We start from the raw sequence: 15188 nt of genomic DNA on the forward strand, positions 1-15188 counted from the left end.
GGGGTTGTTAAGATAGACCCTGTGAAACAATTGTTTCTCGATGGTTATTTGGAAGCTGTTAGCTACAACCTGCACCATCAAAAATGTAATAGTTACTGTATGCAGTCTGGATTTTCCATTTCTTGAACATTATTGACAACTTCTAACAAGCACTAAAAAAATAATTAACATCTGAAAGTGCCAGCAATAGAAGCCAAAAAGAAGGATCAAGACAGTCCAGAGATTTACATGTTGCTCAGAAATAATTGCTCTCCCTCTACTGAGCAAGCAAAGGTTGCTTCAAAAAGTATGAGATATTACAATAAGGGAAATAAAAAAAAATTAAAATCAGATCTGAAATCTTATGGAAAATAGTATCTAAGATGGAAATCAACTGAATGAGTTATAAACAACTTCTCCAACTTACAGTGTGACAAATGAATGGCTGTGCCACTTGAATCAGCATGGAAATTCTGCAACACTTTTTGCTGTATCTGAAATTGGGCAGGCTGCTAGTTAGCCCTGTATACCACTTCAAAATTTTAGAAAAGAAATGAAATTACATATCCAAAATAAATCCCCAGTATGAAAAATCATGCACTTGGGTGTGAATTTTGCCATCTGGAGAACAGTTGTCAGCAGGGAGACAGTGCCTAAAAGACGAGCCAGAGGATGCAGTCTTGCTGTTGCTTGAGTTCAGTGACAATCTGAAAATGAACAAATGACCCAAGTGCAGCAGCCAGGTTACAATGTTTTTGCAACTTTTCATGAAAAAGCTTCTTATACCAATTAATATCAAGTAATTAAATGCCATACACATATAGAAGAAAAAGATCACCTCTCTGGAGAAACACTTACAATCCAAGCATCAAGCCAAAGACAGGAAGTGGAAAAGGGCAGAAGCATGGAAGTGATGTTTTTTTCTGATGCATTGCAGTGACTGATAGGAACACCAGCACAGCAAGTGCATGGGCTCACTATGAAGTTTCCAAGGGGAAAAATAAGGAAAGATGAACCCTTTGTGTGTTGGTGGGTCTATGTGCAGCACAAGTCCCCAGACTCCTGCTCTGCAGTACTGAGCAGCTCAGGAAAGACATTGAGCTGCTTGAGCGTGTCCAGAGAAGGGCAACCAAGTTGGTGAGGGGCCTGGAGCACAAGTCTTATGAGGAGCGGCTGAGGGATCTGGGGTTGTTCAGTCTAGAAAAGAGGAGGCTGAGGGGAGACCTTATCGCTCTCTACAACTACCTGAAAGGGGGTTGTAGTGAGGAGGGTGTTGGTCTCTTCTGTCAGGTGGCTGGAGATAGGACAAGAGGAAATGGCCTCAAGTTGAGGCAAGGGAGATTTAAGTTAGATATTAGGAAAAATTTTTTTACTGAGAGGGTTGTCAAACATTGGAATGGGCTGCCCAGGGAAGTGGTTGATTCACCATCCCTGGAGGTATTCAAAAAGCGAGTGGACAGGGTACTCCAGGGCATGGTTTAGGGGGCATGGTAAATGGTTGGACTTGATGATCTTGAAGGTCTTTTCCAACCAAAATGATTCTATGATTCTATGATTCTATGATCCCTTGGCTGCTGAGAGGAGCCCCAGACACTGCCTGAGAAAGGAGCTGCAGAATTAAAACGGTAAGTATAAGAAGTTGAATAAGCTGTGAATCATTGTGTGGGAAAGCAGGGACAAGGGATTGGCTTTTCCCCGTGGAGCTGCCTACTTAGGCAGGATAGAGTTGCAGTCAAGCATCACTGACGTGCTTCTCTTTGTTGTTTAAACCAGCACCACAAGCAGATTATTTTGATGGCAACACCATGCTCACAGTCCCAGACTATGATTTTTTTTTTTCACTTCATTAAGCTCCTTTTCACTTTCTTTGTCAATTAATCCCGAGGCAAATCTCATTTCACCCCTTCCCCTCTCCAGAGTAACCCAGTGCAGTTACAGAGAAGTGAGAATGGGGAGAGGGTTTCTTTCTAACATTCACTGTCTTTAACAGTGACTTTTCCCTCCTTTTCATTTTTTTGGCTGCCCCTTTGCTTGCTCTCTCAGGATGCTCACAGAGGAAAGACAACCAGGGAAAGAACAGTGTGAGCTGTGCCCTCTGCACAGGTGGGATGTTGTGCTCCGGCATCCTCTGTGGTGCTGCTAATGCCACCGGCAGCCAAATTGCACAGCTTTGTTGCCCTTGGGCTTTGGCTACCCCAACTGCCTGTACTGTTAATGAAATGTGAATGCACACAAGCTTTTTCAGATCATGATAGGAAAATTCCCTTTTACTTTCACGGGAACCTGGATACCTGTGTTCCTTGGGGTGTCAAAGAGCTGCTCTTGCAGCAGTCTTGTGAATTCCTGCTTGACACTTGACAGTGAGTTGAACTTGATTGCATACTTTTCTTTTTGTGAAACATGAATGGATTTGTGAAAAATGGAAGAAAATGAACCTCGAAAGGAGGCCAGCAGGACTCTGCTCTTAAAATAAGTGAACACAACATCATTCTCTTAGTAGCATCTGCTGACTTTTAATATTATATATATATATATATAATTTTTTACAGGAATGCCAGAGATAATTTTTTCATGCAATGACTATATTGCATTCTATTTAGTAAACCATTTACAATTTCCCGTAAAATCTGAGATAGTCTATTTAAAGATAAACATGAAACAGTTTCAGGGTTATAGCCCTGAAAGAATGAAAACTGACATCTCAGTTTATTCCCATAGCAGCCGCCAAGCATCTGCTCACTTAAAGAGTATGCTGATGTGGTGTTCAACTCGGGAGGAGCTCACAGTGACTAATGGCACAGAACGACATTATCTTTGGTATTAAAGAGACAAAGTCTGTTTATTTGAGGGAAATCCACAAATGTGGATGCATGAGGGCCTGCCAGAAGTGGAAATGTACAAAGCAATTTAAGTCAGATATAACTCAGTTTTCTACTTGGCATTTCCCTTCATTGAACTTCATGAGGTTCTTGGCCAATTTCTCCAGCCTGTCCAGGTCCCTCTGAATAGCAGCACATGCATCTGGTGTATCAGCCTCTCTTCCTGGTTTTGTATCATCTGTGAATTTGATAAGGGTACAGTGTCTCATCATCCAGGTCATTAATGAAGATGTTAAACAGTGTTTGCCCCAGTATCAACCCCTGTGGCACACCACAGGTGACTCCCTCCAGCTGGACTTTGTGCTGCTGACCACAAATCTGTTAGCCAGTTTTCACAATCCATCTCACGGTCCATTTATCAAGTACAACCTCGTCTGTTTATCTATGAGGATGTTATGTGAGACATTGTTGAAAGCCTTGCTGAAACTGAGATGAACAATGTCCACTGCTCTCCCCTCATCCACTGAGCCTGTCCTTTCATTGCAGAAGGCTATCAGGTTGGTCAGGCAGGATTTTCCCTTCTTAAATCCATGCTGACTACTCCCTATCATCATCTTGTCCTTCATGGGTCTGGAAGTGGCTTTCAGGAGGTTTTGCTCCCTCACCTTCCCAGACATTAAGGTGAGGTTGACCAGTCTGTAGTTCCCCAAGTCCTCCTTCTCACCCTTCTTGAAGGTAAGAGTGACATTTGTTTTCCTCCAGTCTTCAGAATCCTCTCCTAATCACCAGAACCCCCCTGAGATAATCAAGAGTGGCCTTGAATGACATTGACCAGCTCTGTCAGCCCTTGTGGGTGCATCCCATCAGGTCCCCTGAACTTGTGTATGTCTAGTCTCTTTAAATGGTCCCTAAGTGGGTTCTGCTCTACTGAGGGTAAGTTGTACTTGCTCCAGACTTTCCCATGGCTCTCCAGGGTCTGGGATTCCTGATGGCATATTGTACCAGTAAAGACTGAGGTGAAGAAGTCATCTGGAGGAACTTGGGCTCTTCTAGGGCACGATTCTTATCAGCTTAATAAAAGTGTTTAACATACTGAGATTAATTGCTGGTTAGAAGTGCCCACTTGTCTCCACTAACAGGGGGAGTCTGGGGGACAAGCTCCACTGTGGGCACATGAAACGAAGCTCAGCACTTCAGACAAGCTTTGCTTTCTCCCGTTACACCTGACTGGCAGCACAGTGAGGCCGTTTGCTCCAAGTAAATCTCGTTTCTCTCATCAGCTGTGAATGGACAATGACTGGGATGTCAGGATGGTGCTAATGCACAGGCAAGCATTATCATCAGAGGTGAGGTTTCTCAACTCTTTCTTTTCAGAGGTCTCTATCATTTCAGAGTATCCTTCTTGATATGCAGCAATGAGAAAAAGTGATTGTTGAAAAATTAGAGAATAAAATTATCATTTACCCAGGAGGGTTTTGTCACAGAGGGAACAAACTAAACCTTTGTATCCTTTTTAAATAGCAGAATATGTAATTTCTAATTGGTAGCATCTGCAGCAAACCCCCAAAACTTTAAGACTGGACCAAGGATTAGCATTTGTTGGTTTTTCCCATAAGCTGCTGAAAAATATGACCCTTTATTAAAGGCACTGTGGCTGAGACATTCAGCTAGAGGATCTTTTCTGGCACTGCCACCATTAGGAAATAATCTAAACATTATTTTTCTCCTAAGGCACTGAAGAAATAATTTAATATCTTAGAACAACAGTAAATATCTAGAGATGATGTGGGGGTCACAGACCATAATCTGTGTGTGTTATTGTGGATATTTTCTGAATTGCCTATAGTTCAGCTGTATATAAATCCCCTTATGGGTTCCTCTCACAACTAGTATTTTCAAGGAAATCCATTTGGTTAAAGCAAGAATTAAACCTTCCAGAAAATATATACAAATAAACCATTCCTTCTAGCAACACTTTGCAGATCAAAGTTTTAAAACCAGTTGCAGATGTGGGGACTGTGCATGGAGTGTCTCCTTTCTGGAATGTCTCTGGTTTGTACAGAGGTCACAGTGCTGGCAGTCACCCAGCTGCATGATCAACCCTAAATCTGTGTACCCTTTGTGAAAGACAGTATTTAATTGTCTGCTTGAGTCCTGAGGAGATCAGTATCCACAGAATTGGCTTTTCAGTCCACTTTATTAGATAGCATGTGATGTGCTGTCCCATCACCTTACTCTTAATCACTATTTTTTGAAGATGAGGATCTGAGCAAGTAGTCACTTTGTGTATTAAAGGTTTTTAAATCTATTGTTTTATTATATCCTATTGTTTTATTATATCCTATTGTTTTATTATATCCTCCATTTACTCTCAAGGCTGCCATGAGCATTCATTAAACAATATTTGAAGTGTCACTACAAAATGCGATTCTAGAAACAGCTGATTCTCATGCAAAATTAGCAGAAGGGATAAAACTCTGAATTCTAAGCAATCCATTTTAGTAAATCTAATTTAAACATCTCAAAATTTGCTTTAGGAAATCATAATGAGCTATAGTTAATGTTCTGTGTATATCTTAACGTTTTCCTTAAATCTTCCACAATGTTTAGTTTTCAGTTTTCAGAACAGAAGAACTTGGGCAGATTTTGCTGTGAATTTTCAAGACAACCAGGAAATAGATCTTTCTGATCCTTGAAAGCAGTTGTCACTTCCCTGTCAGTGCAGGTTCTCTCCATGTACAGAATTGTAAACACCTCTGACACAAACAGAGATATTTGCAGTACGCAACATTTGCTCAGAGAATTAGAGCAAAATCAGCTGTTCAAACTCTGGATCTGAAATTCTCTGAGTAAACTGGACACTGACTGAAAACCATGATTTGTAATGTGATCTGGTCCTGTGACTAGGTTATACAATGTTTGAATGGAGGGAGAATATAAAAATATAATTGCAACTGAGTTGAACTCTGCAGAATTGTGAATATTTATTCAAAGATGCTAGGCCAGCGAGGGATGTTCCAGCTTACAGTTCCATCTGTAGTATAGCATGCAAAGTGTTTATATCAGCCTCAGGAGTAAAACCTCTCAAATGGCTGGTACACATTTGATGGTGGTGTTTCAGTTCTATGGCATGATGCAAAGCATTTTGGTTTTCTCTCACAAAGGCAGGATGCTCATCCAGTCCCTTCTCCTACCAGCATTTTCTCTGAACGTCAAATTTTTGTTTTGAACTGGGATGGAGGCCATTCTGGTCTGCAGTAGGGGAAAAGAAATTCCCATGTTTGGTCTGAATTCTCACCTTCATTCTACACTAAAAGAGGCGTTCACCCTCAGGTCCATCTCCAGTGGCACAGCCCCATAAGGGAGCCCTATGGCAACATTGCAAAAATTGTGCACTTTCTTATTTCAATAACAGCAGAATTCTGGTGCCAATCTTGAGGTGCTTAGAGGATCCTCCTTCTGCTTCTCTTCCTCTCCCAGCTACCTCCCTTTTAGGGCCTAGCAGGCAGCCAGAGGATGCAGACACACCTCCCTCCTCTGCCCTTAGCAACTTGGTGCTGTTCTTACATGAAGTGAGGATGGAGGAGACAGAAAATCCTATCCCCTCAGTCCCAAGTCTTCTCTCCCTTCCCGTGAACAGAGATGACTTTCAAACCTCTGAATATGCCTTTTCTAATGCAAATATATTCACAGGCTCTTTTGAGTGTAATAGATTAAAAATTAAAAGTGAAGTTTGGAATGGAACTGCCAACATGAATTTGCTTTTGTCAGAGTATTGCATAGCAGCCTGGATAACAGTTTTCTTTCAAGACCATGTTTCAGCTGAATGTTTCTTTTTCAAATTCCTCATAAAAAGCATGCTGTTTTGATTTCTTAGTAACTTCTTTTCTTGCTTACCAGTTTCTGTAGCAGTGTATCATCACGCCCTTTCTTGGTGAAGGAACAGTGCAGTATGGAGTATTTGTCTGTGGTAGGTTATTAGGAATGTGGTTCAGTCAGAGCTTAAAACAAGAAAAAGGAGAATAAACTACAAGCCTCATGAGATGCAATAGCTTTACTCACTTCAGCACTTCAGTTTTATATAAGGATGGCAGGAAGATAAGTTAAAACTGCAGATATAGTCCTGCTCTTCCTAACTCTTGAGTGCTCAACTCAAGTGCTTTAGCCTCCTGAGACAGTTCCTTCAACCCAGATTTTGTTGTGCATAGCATTTATGAGTATTTATATATAGTCTGCTGCTTCACCTACAAACAGTAGCTACTATTTTGAAAATTTCATGTAATAGGAGGAGAAAAGATTTTTTAAAAGCCTGATATAAAAGTGATACAGTGCAGGAGAATGGTAAATAGAAAGGAAAAACAGCAATATAAGAATATTGACAGTCAAAGCCTGTAATGCATGACCTTTGGGCCAGCAGCTTGGCATGCGCAGCCAGTCTGGCATTAGCATTGCCTCGAGGGAGGCCTTGCTTTGTTTGACCTTGAGATTCTCTCTCTTTGAATAAGCAGAAAATGGGATAATACTGAGGTAATACTTTCCCTCCTGAGGGAGGTGCCATTTATTAGCAGTTTTTACATATTTTTATTTTGTTTGTCATGGAAAATAACCTCAGAAAGAGCTGGTTGCCTCAGTTCCCTGAACACAATTATACGTTAAGGGACTGTGGGAGCAGCAAGTTAGGAGAAGCAGACCACAAAAATAAGGGAGAGAGTGTTTCATTAAAGGCACAGCTGATACAAAGCTCAGCAGAGCCTCTGCAAACATGCCGCAGCGAGGGTTGAAGGTAGATCGCCTCGCTGGCATTCCCCAGCCATGAGCATCCTGATGTCCTGCCCAGGCAGGGCCAGCATTGCTGGCAGGTCACTCCAGCTCTGCCTCAAGGGCAGAGGCTGTCAAGGGTTTTCTGGTTAAACAGTTCTCTGTTGGAAAGTGCCACTTCAGTGAGACTGAAATGTTTAGTCGATTTTGACACAATTCAGCTTTGAAACAAATTTTGGTTTTGCTTTGAAAAAACACTTTGTTTTGAAAGTTGCAGATAAAACATTTCAGCAATGACACTTTGTTTTACCATTTTTGAAAAGAATTTTATTTTTTTTATAGTGCTTTCTGGCTTCCAATTTGTTGTCTCAGGGTTGTATGTATAACTAAACCAGATATTAAACACAATCATTGATCATTTAAAAATAATACTTAACAGAGATTTTCACAGATTTTCCCTTAATTTTAAGGAGAAACAACTGTAACCATTTAGAGCCCAATTCCAGCATGATGGGCTTCAGATTTTCTTCTGTACATTTCTGCTTTAACTCCAGTGCTTGAAATAGGAACCCTCTCTTAGTAAAACACCTTTACACATCAGTACTCTCAGCGCTGAGTACTCTGGGAAACAGCTGCTTGCATGTGCAGAAGTATATTTTTCATTGAAAATGTCAGTTGCTCATGGGAGCAATGCAAGACCATTCTGCTCAGCTAATACAAACTGTACTCTTAGAATATTAACTACAAATTCATCAGAACGCTACCAACTCCAGAAAAACACATGAAAATTAAAGGGGCAGCCTCTGTAATATAGTAAGAGACATAAGGTGGGCAGATACTTTAAACCACAGCAGTCCAGTCACTCAATGAATTTATGCAGAAATGAAAATTCAGATAATACAGTGCAGCTGACTAGGTTATGCCAGCATTAAGTGATGTTCTGAGTACATCAGTACAGTAATTTCCCAAAAAGAAGCAAGCAATCCATTCTTCTTACAGGAAAAAAATCTAATATGACAACACCAGTAAGGCATATTTAAGAAGGGCTTTTTCAAAGGAGTCTGACAGATAATGATCCATTTTCCAATTAAAATGTGATTTGAATGTCTGGTTTACTTGGGTTTGTATCAAAATCCCAGAAAAATGCACTTATTTTCATCATATAACCAAGTACAAGCATGTTTGGAGCATTTAAATTAAAACAGTGGATTATGAATATTATCCAAAATGGCAAGCTGAAGCAATTATCCTTGGAGAACATAGGGTTAAAGTTGTAATCCTCCTCTGATGAGAAAGGGTGTCCAAGTCCCTACCCTGCTCCAGGGTACACAGAGGCTGTCACCAGGTTCAACATTGCCTCAAATGGAAATCCTCCTGGCAGGGTGTTTTGTACCAATGTGAGTTTTACACTATGGATCAGTATGGCAGAGATAAGCCAGGAAAAGTGGTGTTTTAAAGTAAGCCTGAAATAAAACTTAACAAACAGGATCATAGGAAAATTCTTGTGCGATTCCAAACTGGAAAGCCACTGGTGAAAGAATTACTGAGCAGAAGTCATTGCCCTTGGGCAGAAGTATCTGGACTGCAGTAGCGTAGCATGTACAAGTTTATATGACAATGTACAGCATACGTCTTCCTAATACTCTTCTGATTATCAATATATGCAAATTATCAGGTTTTAAACTATAATTTGTTTATGGTTCAGTTAAATCAGAATTTGTGAATTGGAGAGTTCATCTGTCCAAGGGTCCAAACCATGCTAAATTATCTTCAGCCCTTCAAACATATGGAAAATACATTTCACATATTTGAGAATTGCTCCATTCCTACTCCAGCCCTGCACTTTCCAATTCAAAAAGAAGGCAGGAGAAAGAGCTCAAAAATGTATTTTTAAAAGGATAAATCATTTCTTCATTTAAATAGTATGTGCAGGACAAAGATGAAGGCAATGTCATTCTCTCATTCCAGCACTGATCTTTTGATCTCTACTACTGCGCAATTCAAATTGTGGTCTTGCAAGTTAATCAGTGAAAGTCCTTTGATGTGGCAAAGTGCAAGGCAACTTCCAACACAGAGTTGAGGTGGATGAATTGTGTTCTCCAGACCTATGTTACAGTATAGAATAAAACAAAAAATCATGTTTTAAGATAAGATGAATTGTCAGAGAAAGTAGCGATGGAAGAGCTTGTTGTGTCATTATTTCTCAGTAAAAGAACAAGCATGAGACTCAGTTATGTACACAGTGAAGTAAGTGAAGATTGTAAGTACTTCGTCAATTGTAGTCACTCTTTAGATTTACGTACCAGTGAGGGTTGTGGTCCCCTGGTTGCCTAGACTGTGGACCTGTGAAGCATGCTGCCTTTCCCATTGCTCAGCACTCAAAGGTTTCTTTTCTGTGCAAACAAGGACTTGAGGGGGAAAAATAGCAGATTATGAATCATCGGGGTCACCCCCATGGTGGGTGGCACCCAGATTCAGGAACTCAGAAGACCATTTTCTCCCCTCTGTCTAGATTTTGCTGTTAATGTATGAAGGGCTGAAGTAGCCAAATGCCACTTGAAAATCTGGGTGCCAGGCTTGACGTTTTAAGCTACTTGTATCAGAAAAAACTGGAAAAAAAAAATGGAAGTATCACTAGCACATAAATTCAGAGTTTTCAACTCATTCTGACAGTTTTCAATAAAGTGCAGAAGATATTTAACCTCCTATAAATCTCAGCGTGTTTCCATTAATTTTATCCACTTACGTTCACCTTGACCAAGCTATTTGAGTAAAGCATGACTTGTTTGGCTATAGCATACTTTCCCAAAAGACATCAAAGTCTTCATTTGAAGATAAATGAAAATTTCAGCTTGGGACATCAAATGATGGAAAACCCACCACCTTCCCAGGTGCTTTCTTAATCACCATTGTTGTTCATACCTCATCTTTTCATTGGTCTGTATGATTTCATTGCCCACATCAAGCTTCACCATTCCTCACCTGCATGTTGTCTCCGGCTGATATTTGATACCTGCTTTGAGATTATGGATTAAAAACATTCAATAGTGTTGGGCTTTGTTGTGATCCCTGTGAGCCTCTAATATGCATGCTTATACACTGCAAGCAATTTAGGTGACCTTGTTGTTTATCTTATTGTGTTAAACATAATATTTTTTTTCTGCTTTCAAATTTCATTTTGCTGTTGATTTGGAAAAGCAATGTACATTCATTTTGGTCTAGCAGTTCAGTTTTATTTCAAACCTTTATATGAAGACATACAATATGTGCTTTGACATAGATGTTTATTATTCATTTTTACTCATTAAATATTTAAACTGTACATCTGAAATCACATTACTCAGAAATAATACATTTGGGGCAATAGCTATTTCCTATCTCTGATTCAGAAAAATTTGTAACTGATGTTACCCTCGTACTATGTGCATGTAAAACTAATAATAACAAAAAAAGATTGGGCTTGTTTATAATTTTTAAATCAAGAGGTCTATTAACCTGTTCTATCCAAGACTTCCCAAATATGGATTAAACATGTCCACAAAGCGTCAGTAGACATGTACACCAGCTGCAATTCAGAAGAATACTACAAAAAACTCTTGAAATGTCTAACATTGCAAACAGTAAGTTTTGAAAATGCTAAATAAATACGACCTCCTAATGATGAACTGTGCTCTTCAACAGCTGGATTTCAATGGTTAGTTCCTGTTTGTCAAAACTGCTCAGAATTGCCATTCCTCTGAGGAACACACTCCCGCACACTAGCAGCCTTGGGTGTCATGATGTCATTTGGGTGTCATGATGTCATTTGGGTGCCAGGAAACCTTTGGACAGTATGTTCTGGGTATGCCTTAATTTGGCAGGTCCCAGAAATAACAAGCTTAAATTCCAACAGAGAGGTGTTAGCTTAAAAAGGACTTAAGGTGCAGCCAACAGGTAAAAAAGCTAGGAAACAAGCTACTAGCCATATTGTTACAACTGCACAATAATGCAATATTGATTTCACACTTAAGCAGTTTTGGTATATAGGACAGCCATGAGGAAAATGTTGTCTGCCTATTAGACCCAATTCAGATAAAACTGGATTCAATGCAAATCTTCGCATCAAACTGATAAACAGTTTTGGAAGTCAAATATGCTACCTGCACCACATGCAGTAATGCTCATTTTTCAGCTGTGCCAGGGGAGGTTTAGACTGAACATTAAGAAGCATTTCTTTACCAAGAGGGTGGCCAGACCCTGGAACAGGCTTCCTCCAGAGGTGGTCAATGCCCCAAGCCTGTCAGTGTTTGAGGCATTTGGACAATGCCCTTAGTAACATGCTTTAACTTTTGGACAGCCCTGAACTGGTCAGGCGGTTGGACTAGGCGATCGTTGTGGGTCCCTTTCAACTGAAATAGCCTATTCTATTCTATTCTTTTCTATTCGATTCGATTCGATTCACATTTGACTCTCTACAGTTGCCTATTGGTGTTTACTGGTCTACCTTGTGCCACTGCAGCTGTGGACCTAGATGGAGGGACCCCATCTCTGGTTCACCAAGGTGGGGACACGGCATGGACAGACCCTCTGACTCCATATGTGTGGCTCCCTTTCTGCCTCCAAGGCACACTCAGGAAAGATGACAGAAAAGGGTAGATGTAGAGAACTCTTCTGGCAATGGCAGCTTCATTTTAGGGGCAACTCAGTAGCAGGAACATGTCTCCACAGATGTGCTGAGTAGTACATGAACAATAAGCTCATTGCCTCCTAGCGGTGATGGATCTACTGTTTTCTCATGTGGCCACTGATTCAACACATTTAAAACATTTTTCAGGAATGTGACCTATTCTGAACCGGAAAGGCTGGCAGGGAATTTACATTTTAAAAATTAAATTGGATCATATTCTCTCTATAATTTAATAATTTTATATAGTTTATGAGTGCTAATCTGCTCAAAAGGTATGACATTCATTGTTAAAAACGTTCACTGTATTCCAGTTTGAATTTTATGTACCTCAACTTCAAGCCATTTTACATTGTTATGCTTTTAACTGTCAGATTAAAGAGTCCACTAATGTATTTGTGTACTGTACTAGAAAAGCAGCAAGAGAACCAATTTGAAGGTAAAAGAGGATTAGATATATAAAGCTGCTTAATTCGACCATTTGAGTTTATCATTAAAACATATATTGCTTTGGCCTAGACACGGCAGTTTTAAGTACTGTTGAGTTTCAACTCTTAGAATTAAATTTGATTAGGCTTTCCCATGATAGGGAATAATTTCTTCTTTAGAATAAACTCAAGATCAGAAATGCTACAACTAAATTTTGCAGGAAGAAGCAGTATCTTTCCTTTTGGAGAACAAAACGCCCTCTAAGCTGTAAAAATTTTTCTTACACAGAAACACAGAAAAGTTAGTTGCTTACAAATCATGCTTCAGGGAGAGCCTGTGAAGACTTGTAGCACCAAGAGGCAATCTTTATATTAAAAAATCACTTCTCACTCCTGCAGTAGCTTAATAGCAGCATGTCATGTAACATTGTCAGATCTCAGGACTGGGACTGTTAACTTTTGACTCCACTGAGCATGTCAAAAAGGTAATCCATGCTCACAAAAATCAAACAATGGGGAAAGAACCCAGCACTACCAAGTCAGTCTCTGGGCAGTTTCAGAAGTTCGATCAGGTAATTGAATGAATTATTATTTGTGCTTGATTCCTTCCTCCTGGGTGTGTTAAAGTGCACTGCCTTTTATTGCATGCGAATTAATACCTCCCTTGTTTCTGGTGACCCTAACAAGGATAGCTGACACAATCAGAGAAAACGTTAAAGGTGTCTGACTCGCTCTGCTCCAAGCCAGATGGTAAGAGGCTGAAGTACAAACACACACCGACAGGCAAAGGGAACCCCGTGGCACTTGTACCCACCTAAGAGTGGTCATGGATCAAGCCAGACAAAGGCACATGGGATAATCACGGTCCCACATTCATGCAATCTTAAAAAAACATCAAACATTGCAAGATTAATGTAGAAGAACATAAGGAACCACAGCCCTGAATTAGTTTTTTGGAAGTCTGAATAATAAAACCACAGTTTTAACAAGCAGTTAAGTCCAAGCAGTCATCAAAGCCAGATTCCCCATTAGCAAAGAGCTCAAGACAGAGTGCTGGGTTGTAAACGTGGCCTCCTGAGGTAAATTTGGATGATGTCTGCTCTAATCTGCTGGCACAGCTTCAGAGGCTGCTCTGACCTGCCATGGTCAGCCGCAATGCAAACACTGGTCCAACATGGCCATGGGGTGGTCACTTTGTCCACTTAGATGTACCACTTAGAACCTTGTGTCAGAGGCTTGCAGGCCCCTACAAGGCTCTGAAGGGCTGGCTTGAGAGGATCTGACTATACTGACCACAGTTGCTGCCATTTGGACTTCTAATTCAATGTTTGTCATTTTCCCAGGAGCATCCTCTCTGGGAGTCACATAGCAATAAGGTATTCTGCACTGCGGAGGCTGAGTATGATGAGGTTTAAGGGCATCTTCCCCAAGCCATAACACAAAGAAGTCTCCTTCCTCCATGTATTGAACTCTGTAAGCATTTTGGTGATGACTGAAGGAAATTTGAGAATAACTTCCTATAGATCTTAATTTCTAAAGCAAACATGACACTATCTCCAGCTCTGCATTACATTCCTCTCTGCATCAGGCCATCCATGTGTGACAGAAAATGAGACTGCTTTCTGCCATATCTTCTGGTGGCACCATGTGGCAGACCTCCAAGGACTTTTGCATGGCTCTGCTGACTTTGAGCCACCCAAGGATTTAACACCTTGGTCAAGGGAGGCCCTGGTGGGTCTCATAGGCTGTGTGGTTGCTGCAAGCTCCTTCCTGAATTAGCTGATTTACAGCCCAGCTCCCTGACCTTCTTTGTACAGAGGAGCTTCCTCTTCTTCCTCCTCCATCTCTCTGGAACTGCCTGGAGTCCTTGTGCAAATGGGCGGGCAATGGTCCTTGCTTTGAGAAACATACAAAGGCTGTCACAGTGGCTTTCTTTGCAAAGGTTGTAAAAAAGGAAGAGGAATGATTGGGAAAGCTAAGGCACATCTGGAGCTAAATTTGGCAACAGAAGTGAAGAATAATAAAGGCTTCTTCAGGTACATTAGTCAGAAAAGGAAGACAAAAATTGTACCGCTCCTGATAAATAGGACAGGGGATCAGGTAACAACTGACATGGAGAAGGCTGAGGTTCTCAACAACTTTTTTGCCTCAGTTTTCAATGGCAATTGCTCTTCCCACATCTCTTGAGTCCCTGAATCTCCAAAAAGAAAAAAATAGAGTGCATATTCAACTTAAATGTAGCCCAAGCAATAGGCAAATCTTCTTGATCAGTATAATGCTCCAAGTGGATCAGAGATGATTAAAGTTGGAAAGCAGAAGAACATAATGTTAAAATGATTTTAGTAGTAACTTCAGCTACTCCCTACAAAAGGTTTTTCCTTCAGGCATCGGAACAGCAACAGGCATTCCCAGAAGCGTCTTGCATCTCAGCATGCATAAATCATCAAAACACACAATGAGAAGAAAAGAAAGAAAAAAAAAGAGAGGAGGGAGCAAGCAAGAAAAAAAAAAAACCAAACCCAAAACCAACTCCCCCTCCAA

The 15188-nt window shown here is 40.5% G+C and overlaps 1 protein-coding gene across 1 annotated transcript in view; it reads left to right on the forward strand.

Annotated features, from left to right (window-relative positions):
- The window catches only part of AASDHPPT (aminoadipate-semialdehyde dehydrogenase-phosphopantetheinyl transferase), a 73420-nt gene extending 61227 nt beyond the window's left edge, over window positions 1-12193 (forward strand). Inside the window, exon 6 of the mRNA XM_052812913.1 lies at window positions 12014-12193. Within this exon, the coding sequence (XP_052668873.1) occupies window positions 12014-12178 (165 nt within the window). The 3' untranslated portion in view covers window positions 12179-12193. The remainder of the gene's footprint in view (window positions 1-12013) is intronic.
- The last annotated feature ends 2995 nt before the right edge of the window (window positions 12194-15188 follow it).

This window comes from Harpia harpyja, chromosome 17, assembly GCF_026419915.1.
Source record: "Harpia harpyja isolate bHarHar1 chromosome 17, bHarHar1 primary haplotype, whole genome shotgun sequence".
NCBI classification, from domain to species: Eukaryota; Metazoa; Chordata; class Aves; order Accipitriformes; family Accipitridae; genus Harpia; species Harpia harpyja.